The sequence below is a fragment of the Vulpes lagopus genome, chromosome 4 (genome assembly GCF_018345385.1).
Source record: "Vulpes lagopus strain Blue_001 chromosome 4, ASM1834538v1, whole genome shotgun sequence".
Taxonomy (NCBI): domain Eukaryota; kingdom Metazoa; phylum Chordata; class Mammalia; order Carnivora; family Canidae; genus Vulpes; species Vulpes lagopus.
Window position 1 is genome coordinate 143,962,480 of NC_054827.1, and position 14,466 is coordinate 143,976,945.

Genomic DNA, 14,466 nt, shown 5'->3' on the forward strand with positions numbered 1-14,466 from the left:
CCTTAAGCAATTACTGTGAGACAGCTTGAGGATCTGAGGGCAGAAAAGTGGTAAAATATAAATTATAGAGCTTTATCATGCAACTAATAAAAGACTTCATAAATTTATTTCAGGAAAAGCTTAAAAGTTCTTTGCCTTCTGAAGATTTTAGGACTATTTGCAATAACTGACAAAACTTCGGGATCCATGTTTATTTGATAAATCCTTTATAATAATGTTACTTAACAGCTGAAGCAAAGCTCCACAACCTCAAGCTATCAGACATGCATGATCTTACTTCTTACAGTATAAGGTATCAAATTATCTGAAAACAGGCTGACCCTTAACGAATTGTTAAGAAAGATAAAAATCATTTTTCAAAATCAAAAGTGAAAAAATTATTTACTAAAATATAAATATCCTCAACAAAAATGTTATTCTGATTTTTTCACAAAATCATATGCAATTAGTGAGTTAACAGTGGCTAAGCAGGGCAGACGAGCAGGGGAAGGATTTGAGCAGGGGAAGGATTCGGTTCACAGTCTTACCTTCTGATGTTTTCCATCGTTTCCATAAATCCTCAACAGTTATATGCTTATCTTCTCTGTGCAGATGGCTGTGTTTATTAGTAGCATCTTTATATTTCATATCTTCTCTGATAAACTATGAAAGAGAAAACACTAAGTTAACTAAACTTAAATTCACCATTTTACAATCTCTGTAAACTCAGAAACAAAATTTTGAAATCCAATGGATGGTAATTTTCAGATAATTATTGGTACATTTTTGGGATTTTATACTCACATTATCCTTACATGTTTATAAAATTTATTTAATAAAATGTCTTCTACTAACCATAACAACAATAAAAGTATCTATTTAATGCTCATTATTTACCAGGTTCTATCCTACATTACAATATCTATATCTACACACACACATACATTCTTAACTTCATGACAAGTCTATATTATCTATCTCCATTTTATAGATGAGAAAACAAAGACCCAAAGAAGTAAAATAATTTGTCCAAGGTTGAAAAAATAACAAAAGCAGAGCTAAGTATATTATGATTAACAGCATATTATATATAACATATATAATACTTGCACTTAGGGACAGAGGTGTCTCAAAAATACAATAAATACTAACCTCAATCACTGCCTCATTATTTGTGTTCTTCTACCTGAGAAGCTATTACAGTTGAGAGGCTTTTGACTACAGTGTTCAGAACTAAAGTATTTTGTGAAACTCAAGTAGATCCTCTACTATTATTACTTTAAAATAGAGAAAATGGACTAAAATTTTCTTTCCTAAAAACCAACCTGCTCTGTATTCATTATATAAAATCCTTCAGATGCTCCCCACTGTCTCACAAATAAAAAGTAGCTTGCTTTTTATTTGGAAGAAGGAGAAGTAAACTCCTTTTATGGTTTATATACCATTTTCCAATCCTATCCCCAACAGTCTTTTCAGGCTGATCTCGACACTTTCCCCATATAAACTCATTACTCTAATTCTATAAAACAAATAGGTTTTTAAATTATTATGCTTTTTCTATCTCATCTCTGATTTTTGTTTTGCTATTAGTTTACTTAATATCTTTATTGATTTTTTCTGATTTCAAAAATATAAGATCACACAAGAGTATTTCAGAAATCCATAATTCAGAAAGTGAATATTAATACCCTACAGTTCCGAACACCAGAGGCATGTTTTTCTGACTTTAATATACTGACAATGAACATCATTTTCAAAGGCTAAATTTTGCTGTCATTTTCTGCTAAAAAAATTTTTAAATAGCTGTATAATATTGAGAAATCACTTCACTTTTCTGAGATTTAATAACCTTAGCCACAAAATGAAAAAACGATGTTTTAGGATTAACACACTTCTCAATACATGGTCACGAGACTGGTGTTGGTCAGCAAACTGACACCAGTCTACAATATGGATAGAAATGGAGAGAAGCCATTTAGAAACCTTTATAGCAATTCGAGATTTTTAAAGAATCTGACCCAAGCATGTGATAAATGTACTTACTATATGTAGGCCCCATCTATAATGAACTGGAAATGAAAACTCTGATCCTTCACCATAGACACTTTGAAAAGCAATTAACAAGGTCTATTCTAGTGTTCATATATTTTGCTATTCTATTTTTTTTTATTTTGCTATTCTAAATAGTGCCTCACTCTTTTTTTCTAAATACCCTTCTTAATAGTTATTTTTAAAGTGGCCTGCTTCATTGCTCCAACTCCTCTCTATTTCATACTTTTCTGATTTCCTATTTCTGTCCATTCCTCTTTGTTCTTTCTGATACCTTCAGAATCCAGTAGATGTACCTGGAAAAATCACTGTCACTGAGATGTTCAGAAACTGCCCCTTAGCTTGGAAAAGATTCAAGAGCTAGAGAGAAATTCTAGAATGAAAAGCAGGATGACGAAAAAAGCAGGGAGGAAGCCTGCCTTGGAAATGGTCCAGTCAGTTGGAACAAATGGCAACTGTTTCATATTTGTGATACATGAGAAAAGAAAAAAAAGTCCTAGGAAATTCTCTTCATTACATGAACACAAAGAACCTAAAAGTAGAGTTTTGTGACTTTAGGATCAATGTATTTCAGAAAATAAAGTTAATTTCCATATATAGCCTAGATGAGGCATTCTAGCTACTGAGCTATTTTAGAAAGTCTAGGATGAGCGTGTAGATATCTGCCCAAATATATGCTTAACAAAATAAAAGAATTAAGATATCAAAAAAAGGGCAATTAAGAAAAAAGCTCAGGAAGATTACCTATAACTCATTTAATATAAAAGAATTACCTGGGTCCCAAGAAGGTTGGGTCAAAACAAAAGCACAGAATTGTATTTTCCCTGAAATTACCTTTAAAAATAATATATGCTTCTGTTTTAAAACATGATCCCAAGATAACACAATTCATAACAAACCACATTGAAGCATATTCTGTATCTCATACATCTTCAACATTTTGATCACAAATGTGACTAGAAAGCATGGGAATTACTCTATGTTGAAACTAAGTTAGAAGGAACGCCTGGGTGGCTCAGCTGATTAAGCCTCTGCCTTTGGCTCAGGGTATGATCCCAGGTCCTGGGATCCAGCCCCACATCAGGTTCCCTGCTCAGTGGAGAGTCTGCTTCTCCCTATCTCTGTGCCTGTTGCTCCCTCTGCTTGCGCTCTCTTTCTGCCAAATAAATAAAATCTTAAAAGAAAAGAAAGAAACTAGGTTGGAAAAATTTTAACTGAACCAGATACACTAAAACTCATCAGCTTCCATTTAACCCTCTTTCCAGTGTTTCCTACTGACTATTCTGACTGTTCAGACTTTTCTAAAACTTCACAGGAAACTCCAAATTATAGAAATGAGGCAGGCTATCTATAGAAATTTTAAAAAGTCACCAGTAATTGAAAATGCATGAGAAAATGACAAATCCTTCTTGTTGAAATCAGTGAATTGGAAAACAGAATGTGAAATTCTAGGAGGTAAATCCTCAAGTAATGTACTACAAATAACGTAGAGTTCCTTGGTAAACATGTCCAAATATGTACCTAGTTATACCTACTATAGGAAAGGCTGAATGACAATACAAATACAAAAGTACTCAAATAAATGACTACTGACTATTCTTCTCAAAAACAATCGCACAGATGGTTCTTTTAAATATATATACCTAGTTTCAGGAAGTTAGCTTTTAGATGACAAGCTGATTTCAATTCCTTGTATCTTTAACATATATATTATTTTGTATTCTGTATTTATATTTTATATTTGTGATGCTATATATTTCTTCTTTCATTTTTTATATCTGCATTTATATTTGTATTTTGTACTTGTGTTATTTTTATGACAGTGTTTAACAGAAACTGATACAGGCACATTTTAGGGCTCTCTCCCTATCAACATTAGTGTACATCTCTGAATGTGTTCAATCATCCCTGCTCATGTTATCACCATTGCCACAGCTATGTGACTAAAGGACGGACACTTGACCCAGAAGAAAACAATCCAGATCATGACCAGGATGAGAGGATTCTATTTCACAAGAAAATGCAATTCAGACCATAAAAGAAAGGCTGGGTCACTTGGTGATGGTTCAAGGTGATAAGGAAGCTGGTACTGAAGGTACCATTTTATGAACAGTCAAGACCACGTACAGAGGAAGCCAAAACACAGAGACAGAAAATAATGAAAGAGAACAGAGAGAGAAAGAAATGGTACCAGGAAGTGCCTAGATTCTTGGTGACTTCCAGTTTCAGTTCCTCCGGAGGCCTGAGCTACACAATTCTTGTCCTGATTTCCATGACATAACAATGATACATAGGTGTTTCCCCTTTTATTTTTAAATATACAATTTTAAGATCTCAATACCCAAGGAGAAGTGATTTATCATCACTAAGCACTCAGATGGTGGAGTGTGAGAGACTATACTCAAAATCTGACTCCCCTACTTGTATTCTTTTTAGCCTCACATTTCTCCTTTGTACAGGCAGGAAAATAAAATTACCCACCACATATGGTTATGAAGAAGATTAAACTAAAAATTAATACTTAGCACACAGAAATGCTAGACAATAAAAATAATTTCAGTTGTTATTGCAGTTGAACTTTAAAGCCTGAGTAAATTAGTTTCACCCTGACTAGACTGGTAAGTTAATATACATTTTGGAAAATATCAGATATTTACAGAGCTACAATTTTCCAATACTTTTAAAACTACCATTTCAGACATTGTGAAACAAAATACATAACACAGAGATGAAGAAGAAAACCATAACCTTTTCACTGACAATGTAAGCAGAGATTTTCCCAAAGGACACCTGTCATCAAAACAACACAGTGTCCAAGGTCTGATATGTGAGTCAGCTAAAGCAAATGGGTTCCTGGAAAAAAACCGCAGGGTCTTCCTGTCTTGAAAATAATACTAAAATAGCTTAGTATAATGTCTCAGGGGAAAGAATGCATAACCAGAAAGGAGTACTATTATCCACACTTGTACAGATGAAAAAGCTAAGGCTATGGGAGGGTTGACAATTTCTTCGATTTGATATAGTGATTTAGGAACAAAATACCAAAGTAAATTTTAAAGAATTTCAAAATTTAAGTCCTTCACCACTATTCACACCACTATCCTAACCTGGATGTCTTGAAAAATGCACTGATTCCCCAAATTCTCAGAAATGACACCATGCTAATAATAAAGCATGAATTGCCCATGTTTCTTCATCCCAAAACTGAGCATAGTGGTGGAAAGCACAGACTCAACCTTCAGACCATGAATATTTCAAATGTTCTATTTGCTGTATGACCTTAATAAACTACTTTCCTCTCTGCTTCAGTTTTCTGAACAGCAAATGGTAATAATCATATATCAAAGGGTTGTGAAGTTTAAGTGACTTATTTCACATGAAGTGTAAAGAAAAGTGCTTGGTATGTAGTAAACAATAACATCAGCTATTTTGCGTAAATTGTTTCTTTTTTTAAAATAAGGAATTAAATCTTTGCCTTTACATGAACACTGTATCATTTCTTGAAGTGGTGGAAGATAACTTTGAGGCACGACAAAACACCACTGATAATCACTTATCTAACTGCAATAATATCAAATCTTGCTTGACACCCATCACATAAAATGCTGTAACAATGCAGAGATATGGGCTACTACTAAGATATTTGTCTTAATAACTCTGATCTTATCATCTACGATAGATGATGACACACAAAAACATAAAAGAACACAGGCAAACTGAATATGTTTTCATGGAATTAAGAATGAAAAAGGTAAATAATTTAACATCTGAGAAAAAGTTCTTCAAATCCTAAATTCAAGTATTTTCTTTTTCAAACATTAAAATTCTACACTAAAGAAAACTCCAAACTGATTTGAACAGTTTCTTCATCTTAACACAGCATAACTTTACACTTTTGCCCAGTTCCTACAGTTCTATATCAGACCTTAACCCATTCCCTAAGCTTCCAACATCAAAAACCCATTAGTCAATCCCTATTTACCCACAATAAATGTAATAATGACCTCCTTAGGGTCCTGCTCTGTTCGGTAGTCTTTAGTGACTACCGATCAGCCCTTGCATGGAAGGAAGCCACAGGAGCCAAGGAAAAAAAACAAAAAACTGAGAGGAAAAAAAATCCCTGAAGATTACACAGAACAGGGAATAGTGCTTGCTCCAACAAGACAGAATGGAAAACCTCCTAATTTGTAGATCCTCAAGTAAAATACTAAGAAGGGTTTTGCCCTAGGAAATACTGAGGAATACTAACACCAGACTATACATTGATTCTGCCCCCAAAAAAGCTTATAAATACAAGCCAATGGAATTAAACGGTTTCCACATAACACAACCATTCCCTAGAATAAAGCTTAAGAATACAATGTATACAAAATACTCAGTACGCAACAAGGTAAAACCCACAATGTCTGACACCCAATGAAAAATTGCCAGGTATGTGAAGATACAGAAAAAACAACCAACAACTAAGAGAAAAGTCAATCAAAACCAATTCAAAAATTGAAAAGGTGAGAGAATTAATGAACAAAGGCATTAAAAGTTATCATAGCTATATTCTACCTATTTAAGAAGTCAGAATAAATACGGAGCATGTTAATGGAGACATGAAGGACTGAAGTGTTTTTTTTTTTTTAAAGACCCAAATCAAAATTCTAAACATTAAAACTGCAATAACTGAGATGAAAAATACACTAAATGAGATTAATAATAAACATGACAGATGGAAATATCAGCAAACTTAAATACAATAAGCATGAGAAACTATTCAAATCAGAGAGTGAACTGTGGGACAATATCAAGTAGCCTAACATAAGTGTAATTGGTGTACATAAGGAGCCCAAGAGGGACTGACAAAAAAAATATACTTGAAGAATGATGACCAAAATTTTTCCAAATTTTATTAAGATTATAAACCCACAGATCCCAGAAGATCAATATACCTCAAGATAAGAAACACAAAGAACACTGCACCAATATACATCAGAATCAAATGGCTTAAGACCAGGGATAAAGAGAGTCATCTAAAAGCAACTGGGTGAGGGAGGGGAGATAAAAGACACAAAAGATACAGAGGAACAGATATAAGGGACAGCAGAATTTTTGTCAGACAACAATACAATCCAGAGACCACTCATGAGGGAAGCATATTAAAACATGAAAGAAAAAAACCATTAACCTACAATTCTTACCTAGCAAAAACATCCTCCAAAAATGAAGGCAAAATAAAAACTTTTTTGGACATACAAACAGTAAGAGTTTATCACCGCAAGTCCTGTACTGCCAGAAATGTTTTTAAAAACCCTGTAAGCAGAAGGAAAATAATACCAGATGGAAATCTGAGCAGGGTAAGAACAATTTTGGAGGAATAACAGAGGCAAAAGCTTAAGGGAGTTCAAAAAAGAACAAGATGAGAAAAACAGTATACAAATCCTTTGGAGGGAACTTGTTGGAAAAGGACAAAGGAATGGCACCATAACCAAAGGGAGAAACAGTCAGGAGAAGTTTTTATACTATTGTGTTTATGATGTGGGAAAACAATGGCAGGTTTGCATCACATGGGAAAGATCTAGTAGAAAATGGAAAATTGCTGAAGTATTGTCCTAGAGTTGCCAAGGGGAGATGAGAGATGAGGTGGAGGGCTCAAGTAGAAGAATTCACTTTTGCAAGGAGCACAAACCAACAAATAACGGAGCACAAATCAACAGTAACAGGAGAGAATATATAGTTTATAGCCAAAACTGAAGGTAGATGCACATCCCCAGGGGCCCTAAACGACCTCTGACAAGGAGAGAGGAAAAACTTCCCCACCCCAATCCTAAGATCTCTGGTTAGTTATCACATCATTGGAAAAGATGTTAAGCATAACACAAAGTATGGGAAATTAACTAGCAATGGGAAAGTAAAGGAAAATTACTGACCAATTATACTTAATAGATTTTATACAACACCAAGATTTCTCTTCACTGTCTTCTACAAAAGAAAGTAACAGTTTCAAAATCTGAAGACCAAAATCTTCTATATCACAATTGAGGCAGGTGGAAGATATATGGGTATGTACCTTTGTCAAAATTCATGAAACTGTATAGCTAAAACTTCTGCACTGAATTGAATGTAAAATATACCTCAAATATTTAAACCATCAAGAATTTCAAGAAACTCATGACCTTTTATGGGCACAATTTTATTCATTAAAAAGATATTATTTATTCTAATACTGCTCATCTCTTATGATCACTAAGCCAACCTCTAAGAGATTACATTAATTTGCCACATATTATACTTTGCAAATGTCTTTTTATCATTTTTTTGGTTTTTCAGGGTAGAAGATTTAAAATACTTCCATTACTGAGACTCAAGGTTATAACTATAACCAGGGATCCCTGGGTGGCTCAGCGGTTCAGTGCCTTCCTTTGGCCCACGGTGTGATCCTGGAGTCCCGGAATCAAGTCCCACGTTGGGCTCCCAGCATGGAGCCTGCTTCTCCCTTTGCCTGTGTCTCTGCCTCTCTCTCCCTCTCTATGTCTATCATGAATGAATGAATAAATGAATGAATGAATGAATGAATCTTTAAAAAAAATTACTATAACCAATTTCTTTGTGTTTTTTGGTGGTTTAGTTTTGTCACAATTGAGATTTTATTAGTTGCTTATTTTTTGTTAGTACAAAGGCATTTCCATTTCTACACACTTCTTCATGTATGTACCAAAATCCTAAAAAAAAAAAATCACGCCTTGCAATTCTTTTCTAAGCAGTTATCCCAGTGACTTTCCAGCTTAAAATCTGTAAATTTTCCTTAACAGGATATCAAGCACAAATATCTTCAAATATTGTATGATGTTACACAGTTAAGTCCCACAAATTCACAATTTAGTATCATACACACTACCTACTGGAATTTTGATCTATCACAGCACATTAACAAAGTTAACAAAGTTACTAGGAAAACTGTACTACTACAACCAAAGATGTTACAGAGTATACAAAATTCAGACAGGGAGAGCCAAGATCAAGGAGCAGCTTTCTTGAGGAAACAATTTTACCAAAAGCAACACAGGAACAGAAGTAATTTAAAATGTTCAAGATATATTACACTCACAGCTGACTTCAAACTGCCACTTAGTATGCTTTGTGTTCTAGGATATAAAGACTACCCCTAACTACAGTATGCCAGGCTGACACCCAAGACAATCAAAGCCTCCCATACCCAATATCCCAGTATTTTCTTCCTGTACCAAAAAATGAACAACTAAGAAATGATTTTACTTCTTAAAAAAGCACTTACTCATAAAAAAATGGGATAAGGTGGGAGTCTCTCCTTAAAAATATTTCTAGAGCTACGAAAAAAATGTATTTACAAAACAGCTGATAAAAATATTCCTCTGGATTGTATAAGGGAGAGAGAGACTACTGATAAGACATGGCATACGATATTAAGCAAACTTGGCTTCTTTCACTCCTGCTGCATCAGAGGCAGACTCTCCTCATTTTTAGTTTCTCTGTTTTCTGTAGGTAAGTCTTGTTTCTTCATGAGCCTCTTCAGCCTTTATCCTCTTTGTGCCCATTTTCCCTTTTATTCGCACTTTTTTATCTGAAGATTTATCCTTTCCTGCTGCCATTTTTGGATTGGCTTCCACTTTTGCAGAAGCAGGTTTAGATGACAACCTTGCTGACCCTCCTCTTGGCTCCTCCTTTACTGCCCCCTCAGCGGAGCTGACCTTCCTCTTGGGCACCACAGTGGTGGTGGTGGGGCAGGCATGAGCAGGTGCGTGCAGCCCCTAGTGTGCCAAATGCCTTCACAAAGCTGAAATGCCTGGCCACTGTCACTCCTTCTGCCCCCCACTAGCGGCTAGAATCCCTGTAACCCACTTCTCTGAATAGGACAATCCTATACTGGTATTCCAGGAATGCTGGCTTGCTGGGCCTCCTAGTGATAGCCTACTGAAGGAGTTCAAGTTCCCTCTATCACCACACACATATGCCATATAACTAAGGTGAGACAGGTAAATCACAGAGCTGGCTGACAGAGGAAATGAAATGGAAATAGGATCAAGCTAAACTAGAAAGCAACGAAGACCATAGTACAAAGCAAGGGATTTCTCTGGCTTAGAAGAATGATGGAAGAAAACACAAAAATAAACAGGGAAGCTTTATATGGATGAAGTTCCATTTCACCTAAATATTAAAATTAATCTTATAAGATAGAACATGCAAAATGGGAAAGGAAGAGAATGAGAGAAATCATGAGTGAAAGGCCTCTCCAGGCATGAGAATACATATATGTACAAAGAGCAATCTGTCAGCAGTTCACTTTGGGAAGAGTAAAGAGTGCATTAAGCAGCTGCAGAGTAAATGATAATGGCTAGAAGGATAGATTATGCCCAGACTATAAAAGGACTTAAATGCCAAATTAAGAAGTCTAGGCTAGACACCTGGGTGGCTCAGCGGTTGAGCGTCTGCCTTTGGCTCAGGGCTTGATCCCAGGGTCCTGGGATCAAGTCCCACATCAGGCTTCCTGCAGGGAGCCTGCTTCTCCCTCTACCTGTGTCTCTGCCTCTCTCTTTCTCTCCTTCTCTCTCTCTCTCTCTCTCTCTCTCTCTGTCTTTCATGAATAAATAAATAAAATCTTTAAAAAAAAAAGTCTAGACTATATGTTGTAGACTATAGTAGTACTTCTCAAGGTGTGATCAACTCCATGCTAATGTCAGTGTTCTGAACAAAGCTGAAGTAAGTTAAGTCTATTAAAGGCATGTTCAACTAATGATTTTGTTTTAAAGATTTTATTTCTTCATGAGAGAGAGAGAGAGAGAGACAGAGAGAGAGGCAGAGACACAGGCAGAGGGAGAAGCAGGCTCCCTGCAGGGAGCCTGATGTGGGACTCGATCCCGGGTCTCCAGGATCAGCTCTGGGGTGAAGAAGGTGTTAAACCGCTGAGCCACCCAGGCTGCCCAACTAATGATATTTTCAACTTAGAATAGGTTCATTGGGATATAATCCTATTGTAAGATTTTTCTCCAGAACACTCTGTTCCTCTTAACCAGGCCCACCCTCAGGGGGAACTAGTTAACCAGAGCCCAACCTTCAGGGGTATTACCAGAGCCTAACGGACCAGGCTCAAAACTCAATCCTACCAGTCTCTAGCCCTCCAGAGGGAGAAGAGTAATGCCCAACTCCAACTCACTCTAGCCATCCTGTCTCACCTAAGGGAAAAGAAAAAGACCAAAACTGAGAAATACTTGTGAAGGTCGCAGTCCAGAACCATAGGTTCACTAAAAGACTGGGACGTAATCATGAGACTACAGAACAACCCCCCCCCCCCCATCTTACTACAGGCCTATTTACAGCTGTTTCTTTTACCTCATACACCATGTTTAGCTCTAGCTCTAGAGAAAAAATGACAAGGCATACCAAAAGGCAAAAGACACCATTCGAAGAGACAGAACAAGCATCAAAACCAGACATAGTAGGACTGATCAGATGAGGTATTTAAAACAATCAAGATTAATACCCTGAGGATTCTAGTAAAGTAGACCATATATAAGAATGGATAAGCAATATAAGCAGAGATGGAAATCCTAAGAAAGAACCAGAAAGAGATACTACAGAGCAGTGGAACACAAATAAAGAATTCCTTTGATGGGCCTATTAGTAGACTAGGCACAGCTGGAGAAAAACTCTCTGCCCCGGCAGATAGATATATCAATAGAAACCCAGAAAACCAAAAAGCAAAAAGACTGAAAAAAACCGGAACAGAGGATCCAAGGACTGTGAAACAACTTCAAAAAAGTATAACATACATGTAACGGGAGTGCCAGAAGAAACAGAGAAAGAACAGAAGAAATGCCTGAAACAATAAAGACTGAGAAGGTCTAGGGTAGTAAAGATACCCAGTATGATATTTTAATAGTGTGTGTATGTCATTATATATTTGTCCAAAACCAGAGAATATGCAACACCAAGACCAAACCCTAAGGACAACTCTGGACTTTGAGTGACTACAACATATCAGCATAGGTTAGTCCTTGGTAAAAAATGTACCAGTCTGGTGGGTGATGCTAACGAAGAAAGAGAATGCACCCAGTGTGTGTGGGTAGGACTGGATATGGGAAATCTCTTTGTCTCCCTCTCAATTTTGTTGTAAACCTAAACTGTTCTTAAAATTTAAAAGAAAGGGGGATCCCTGGGTGGCGCAGCAGTTTAGTGCCTGCCTTTGGCCCAGGGCGCGATCCTGGAGACCCGGGATCAAATCCCACGTCGGGCTCCCGGTGCATGGAGCCTGCTTCTCCCTCTGCCTATGTCTCTGCCTCTCTCTCTCTCTCTCTCTGTGTGTGACTATCATAAAAATGAAAGAAAGAAAAGAAAAGAAAAGAAAAGAAAAGAAAAGAAAAGAAAAGAAAAGAAAAGAAAAGAAAAGAAAAGAAAAAAATAATCCTATGGAACACATTGAAAAGGATCCAAGAAAAGAAAGAAAAAATGAAGATATCAGAGGAGAAGTAGCCAGAAGCAGGAAGAGAACAAAAAAAAATGGAGCAATTTCTTTTCAATGTTATCTCCCATGCCACCATACTGCAAACAGAATGAATTATTAGCTGTTATGTAAATGAGTACATTATATTCTTGCTTTAATGCTTTTTCCCTCCCCCACCCTTCTTCTTGGTGTGACCCACCCATCATCTCCACCTGTGAAAACCATGCCCACTTCCAAAGGCCCATCTCAATGACTTCTACTCCATGCTTTTCCAGATTTTTCTCAAAAAAATATACACTTTCTCATCTGAGACACAAGAGCAGTTCCATGATTCGGTGTTATATGCCATGACATGCCTTGTATTAGACACACAGAGCTGCATATGCCCTAGTAGATGGTAAGTTCATGGAAGTCTATGCTTGTTTTTTCATTCTGCTCCATATTCAGTACAGTGCTCTATATATAAATAGGAACTTTAAAACATTAGGTGGTTTTTTTTGTTTTTTAGGTGTGTTTTGTTTTTAAATGAATGCTCAACAACGCCCTTAGGAACCTAGGCATATTTCCCAAGCCCTTGAAGGAACCAAGTAAAAGAAAATAAAAGAAAAATGAAAACAAAACAAAGCATCTAGTTAACTTTAAAAATAGTTTTTAAATTCCATAAAAATTCCTATACTTCCCTAATTAAGACTTCAAAGAAATTTTAGGAACTTAGGAGATATAAAAATAAAGGTCAGTTGGCAAGGATTAGCAATTAAAGTGAAAGGCTCTCAAATATTTTCTATCAATTATTTGAAACATTTTCAGGATCAAGGCAAAATATTCCTTCATCTTAAAAAGGTTCTCTTTATCAACTGAGTTTAATAGCCTTATAGTTTCAGTCCTCCAGGGCTAATAACCCTGTAAAAAGACCGGCAGGTAGGAGGAGTAATAAAAAGAAAGTTATCAACACTTGTTAGTACCGGTACTATGTCAATGCCATGAGCAAAGTCAAGCCAGGCCAGACCCAGCAAAGCCAGGAGAGAAAGCCTAAAGGAAATATGGGGGTGAAAAGTAGTCTTTAGGGTGAGTTAAGTAAGGTAGTTTCTCCAGCCATGCTTAAGATAACACTCAAACAGAAGTCAAGATGATTCAGAACAAATACAGGAAAAAAGCAGGTATGAAGTACTAATGAAAGAGCTGACATCAATGCCCAAAGGATTACAACTAAAATTGAGGTCAGTCACAGAAACATAGTTCAAGAATGTAACCAAAGAGATTCTTTTAGAGTCCAGGGCTCAAAACTGAACATGAGTTCACAAACAACTTAGAATTGTGCCTAAACATGCTCAGGAGTGAACGGGAGTTGAGACTGATGGGCTCTAGCCCAGTCCGCTGCACTGTGGGACCTAAGTAACATAATCAAAGCTGCCGTCTCATGTATAAAACAGGAATACCACCTGTCTTGCCTATCCCAAAACAACATTGCTGAAGATAATGTGAGACACCATAAATGCTTTATGAACATGATGTTACAATCAACATATGGTGGGGTTATCCTGAGGATAAGAACATTGTACCTTACATCTCCCTGATGTAGCATAGCACTTTACCACCTTAAGGGCACAAGAACAGCTTTCTGGAGCAAAATAGTCTTCTGAACACCATGTGGTGAGTGACTGCAGCATTTACTTCTGGGAGAAATTCTGACAGGCCAAACACTGGATAGGTAAGTAGGAAAATTTAGACTATTGGATACAATTCTTCAGATATCAGTAACTGGAAAAGCCAGGAACTTCTTCTAAAAATGAAAAGAGAAAACAAAACAAAACAAAACAAAACAAAACAAAAAAAAACAGGGGCATCTGGGTGACTCAGTGAAGCTCTAACTCTTGACTTCAGTTCAGGTCATGACCTTAAGACTGTGGGATCAAGCTCCACACTCAGCATGGAGTCTGCTTGAGATTTTCTCTTTTCTTCTCTCTCTGCCCCTTTTC

General features: G+C 36.5%; 1 protein-coding gene and 1 pseudogene across 3 annotated transcripts in view; both read right to left on the minus strand.

Moving 5' to 3' along the window:
- The window catches only part of STIM2 (stromal interaction molecule 2), a 141,050-nt gene that overhangs the window by 57,398 nt on the left and 69,186 nt on the right, over nucleotides 1-14,466 (minus strand). For all 3 annotated transcript variants that reach the window (XM_041752709.1, XM_041752710.1, XM_041752711.1), the window contains exon 3: nucleotides 528-642. In XM_041752709.1, coding sequence (XP_041608643.1) covers nucleotides 528-642 — 115 coding nt within the window. The remainder of the gene's footprint in view (nucleotides 1-527; nucleotides 643-14,466) is intronic.
- Nucleotides 9,456-11,391, minus strand: LOC121489440 (annotated as a pseudogene).